At 46.2% G+C, this 2,999-nt stretch overlaps 1 protein-coding gene across 1 annotated transcript; it reads right to left on the reverse strand.

Annotated features, from left to right (window-relative positions):
* Positions 1-1,378: 1,378 nt before the first annotated feature.
* On the reverse strand, positions 1,379-2,018 carry LOC126501714 (nuclear transport factor 2-like). The gene has a single exon (XM_050142543.1). The coding sequence runs from the start codon at positions 1,987-1,989 to the stop codon at positions 1,606-1,608; it is 384 nt and encodes a 127-aa protein (XP_049998500.1). The 5' UTR covers positions 1,990-2,018; the 3' UTR covers positions 1,379-1,605.
* Between the last annotated feature and the right edge of the window lie 981 nt (positions 2,019-2,999).

Consider the following 2,999-nt stretch of genomic DNA (forward strand, 5'->3'; position numbering starts at 1 on the left):
CTTTAATCCCAGCACGGGGGAGGCAGAGTCAGGCAGATCTCTGTGGGTTCAAAGCCAGACTGATCTACATAGTGAGTTCTGGGTCAGCCAGGGCTATGTATTGAGAACCAGCCTCAAACACAAAACAGAACAGAACAGAAAACAAAACAAAACAAAACAAACATCATCTACAGCAAAAGTCTTGACCAGGGACTAGCGGGGCTTCTGTCTGCAGCTCCCCAGAGACCTGTCTCACCTACACTAAGGGTGACAAACATCTTCACATCTGCACTCTGTGGCAAGAGAGAGGCAGATGTTAAGATGGGAGTTTGACCACCAGCCTGCAGAACAAGAATAGAACATTTGCAAGTGGGAAGTCTAAGGTTAAAGAGCCACAAGTGCAGAAAGAGGATCTGGAGGGCAAATATAATTAGCCATTTCAGGTCGAAAAGAAGAGCTACCTCTCGGGGGAGGGAGGAATCAGCCACTAGCTTTAGGAAATGAAACTTTTTTTTGGTAATGTTGAACATGTATCCCCCGCCCCCGGTGTGTTTGATTCCAAACCAAAGACCTGCTTCCTTTTTTAGGAGCTATAGTGGAAACACCATAGAAAATATGGTGGAAACAGTCTATCCTACACTACAGCAAATTTATGAAGCATCTTTCTCCCTGACCAAACCTCATTTGGATGCATACGTAGGTTGGCACAGTTGTGATCATAGGGGTCTGGGCCAGTCAGCTTGCACCTGTATGGCAAAACATCTTGGATAAAACCAAGTGAAGATTTATTGTGGTTAATGGTTTCCAAAGTTTTGGTCTGTAATTGGCTCCATGGATTTGGGGTACACAACTAGGCATAATATCTAGCTGGGAGTGTGTGGTAAAGAAAAAGCTGTTTCATATCATGGTACTGAGAAGGAAGGAAGGGAGGAAGGAAGGAAGGAAGGAAGGAGGGAGAAAGAGAGAGAGAGAGAACAGAGGAAAGAGAGAGAGGGAGAGAGAGTTCCAATGTATCCTCAAGAACGCATCCCCAACGATCTAACCTCTTCCTATTATGTCCCCACTTTCTGGTGTCTCTACTACCTGCCCATAATACCACAGGCTGATGACCAAGACTTTGGGGACACACACTCCAGAATCTGAACTGTAACCTAGTCTTGTCTTTTGAGAAACGTGATTGTTCTTATAATCCCAGCCCTTCTTTCTTGTCTGATTTTTTTTTTAACTGTTAAGAAAATTTTTGTGGTTTTATTGTGTCATGAGGCATTGAAACATCTGAACAAATCAATATCTGGGTGGTGAGGCAGCTGCTTTCTCCTTCACTTCTTTGGGTTACTAAAGCAACTTGTCAGTAGATTAAAAAACGAAATAAAACAAAAACCAACAGTCTTTTGCATTACTTAAGTCTTTCCAAGGCATGCGCTGGTACAACACAAATGTCTCCTGTCAGATGCAACTAGTCTAGCATCCAAACATCATGCACAACACCGTGGTGACAGAAGCACACTGCACCCACTCCCTCCTCGGCCCTGCTCATTTGTGTATGATATTTGGAGCATCTGGAGGAGTGAGATAGTCTTGGGAAGAGGAGGGAGGAGGAAACAGCGTGAGTGTCTGGCCAGGAGGTCAGCCGAATTTGTGCAGGGCAAGCCTGAACATGTCATTGGTGCAAACCAAAGCGTCATTGAAGTTCTTTAATGGAAACATCTGGTGGAAACCCATGATGGGATCTTCATCAGCCTTGAGCTGGCCTACAACCATGCTGATGATACAGCTATCTGGTGTAGGCTGATGGTCCTGCGCCGTGATACTCTGCTGGATTTTCTGGAACGGAAGGCTAGACAACTTCTCCACAATGGCAGCTTTCCCCTGGAACTGCTGTCCTTCCCACGTGAGGCATGATGCATCAATGTAAACTGCTCCTAGTTGGGTTCTCTCGTTATCAAATAATTGGTAGTAATGCTGAATAAAGCTGGATCCAATCTGCTCCCAAATTGGCTTGTCTCTCATCTTGGAGAGTCACCCACCTCACCAAGACCCGTGGGGCTGGCCTCTTGTCTGATTTTGTTGCAATGGCAATGTGCCCAGCCCCAACAGATGAACCCAAGCTGGCAAATTGCTTAGCTTATCCTGTTGCCTGTTTTCCCTTACAGTTGGGGGTGGGTTTTACCTGGTACCCAGGCAAGGCAGGACAAAAGGGTCCGCAGGGGGGCTCTGGGAGAGCCTTACCACCAGCATCCCTTGCTTCTCCTCTTTTTGTGGCACCTAGACACAATGGCTAGAGTTTTCTGTGGCCAAGATGGAGCTCTCAAGAGAATGGCAGAGCCATTGGTCCTTGGCCAACATTACAAACCAGACTTCTTATTTTATGAGAAAATAACCTCCTCGTGTTGGCACTACCGTGGTCAGATTACTACTTGCAGCTGAGCACAGTCCCAGTTGATTACAGCATTTAGTTTTTACTTAATTTCCCAAATATTCTCTGTAGTGGGTCTTCACATGGGTTTCTGTTGACACACCCTAATTTGACCAAGTGTTTCTGCTGTTGGGATTTAGCTTGTCTGTGGTTAGTGCCTGTGATAATGCCCCCCCCCCCCACGAGATCTCTGAGTGCCTGTCTTTTGTCTGGCTCAGTACTGGATTAAAGGTTAAGAACAACTACGGTTATCTGTCACGTTTCCTTTCAAATGTAGATGCATAGCACCTTGAGCAGCCTAAGGAAAACTTCATCTCATCGGGATTGGGCATCCCCACTCTTCTCTGTGTGTGTGTGTGTGTTTAAGGTGCAAAACGTAGCATCAAATTTTGTTTGTTAATAGCTCCGTTTTAAGGTAAAGTTGGAAACGTCCTGGGTCCACCCACCACAGTGGCTCGCTAACCCGCTGTCTGCTGTAGAGCAGGGGAGGAAAAGAGTTGCAGGAGCAGAAGAGAGTTGCTGAGGGTACTCACGAGTGTGACAACACAGCCACTGTCTTAAACGCTGTGGGTTCTGGAGCCTAGCGTAGAACATTGTTTGCTGA

Source organism: Alexandromys fortis, unplaced genomic scaffold, assembly GCF_014885135.2.
Source record: "Alexandromys fortis isolate MF-2015 unplaced genomic scaffold, M_Fortis_MF-2015_v1.1 scaffold_5, whole genome shotgun sequence".
Classification (NCBI taxonomy): Eukaryota; Metazoa; Chordata; class Mammalia; order Rodentia; family Cricetidae; genus Alexandromys; species Alexandromys fortis.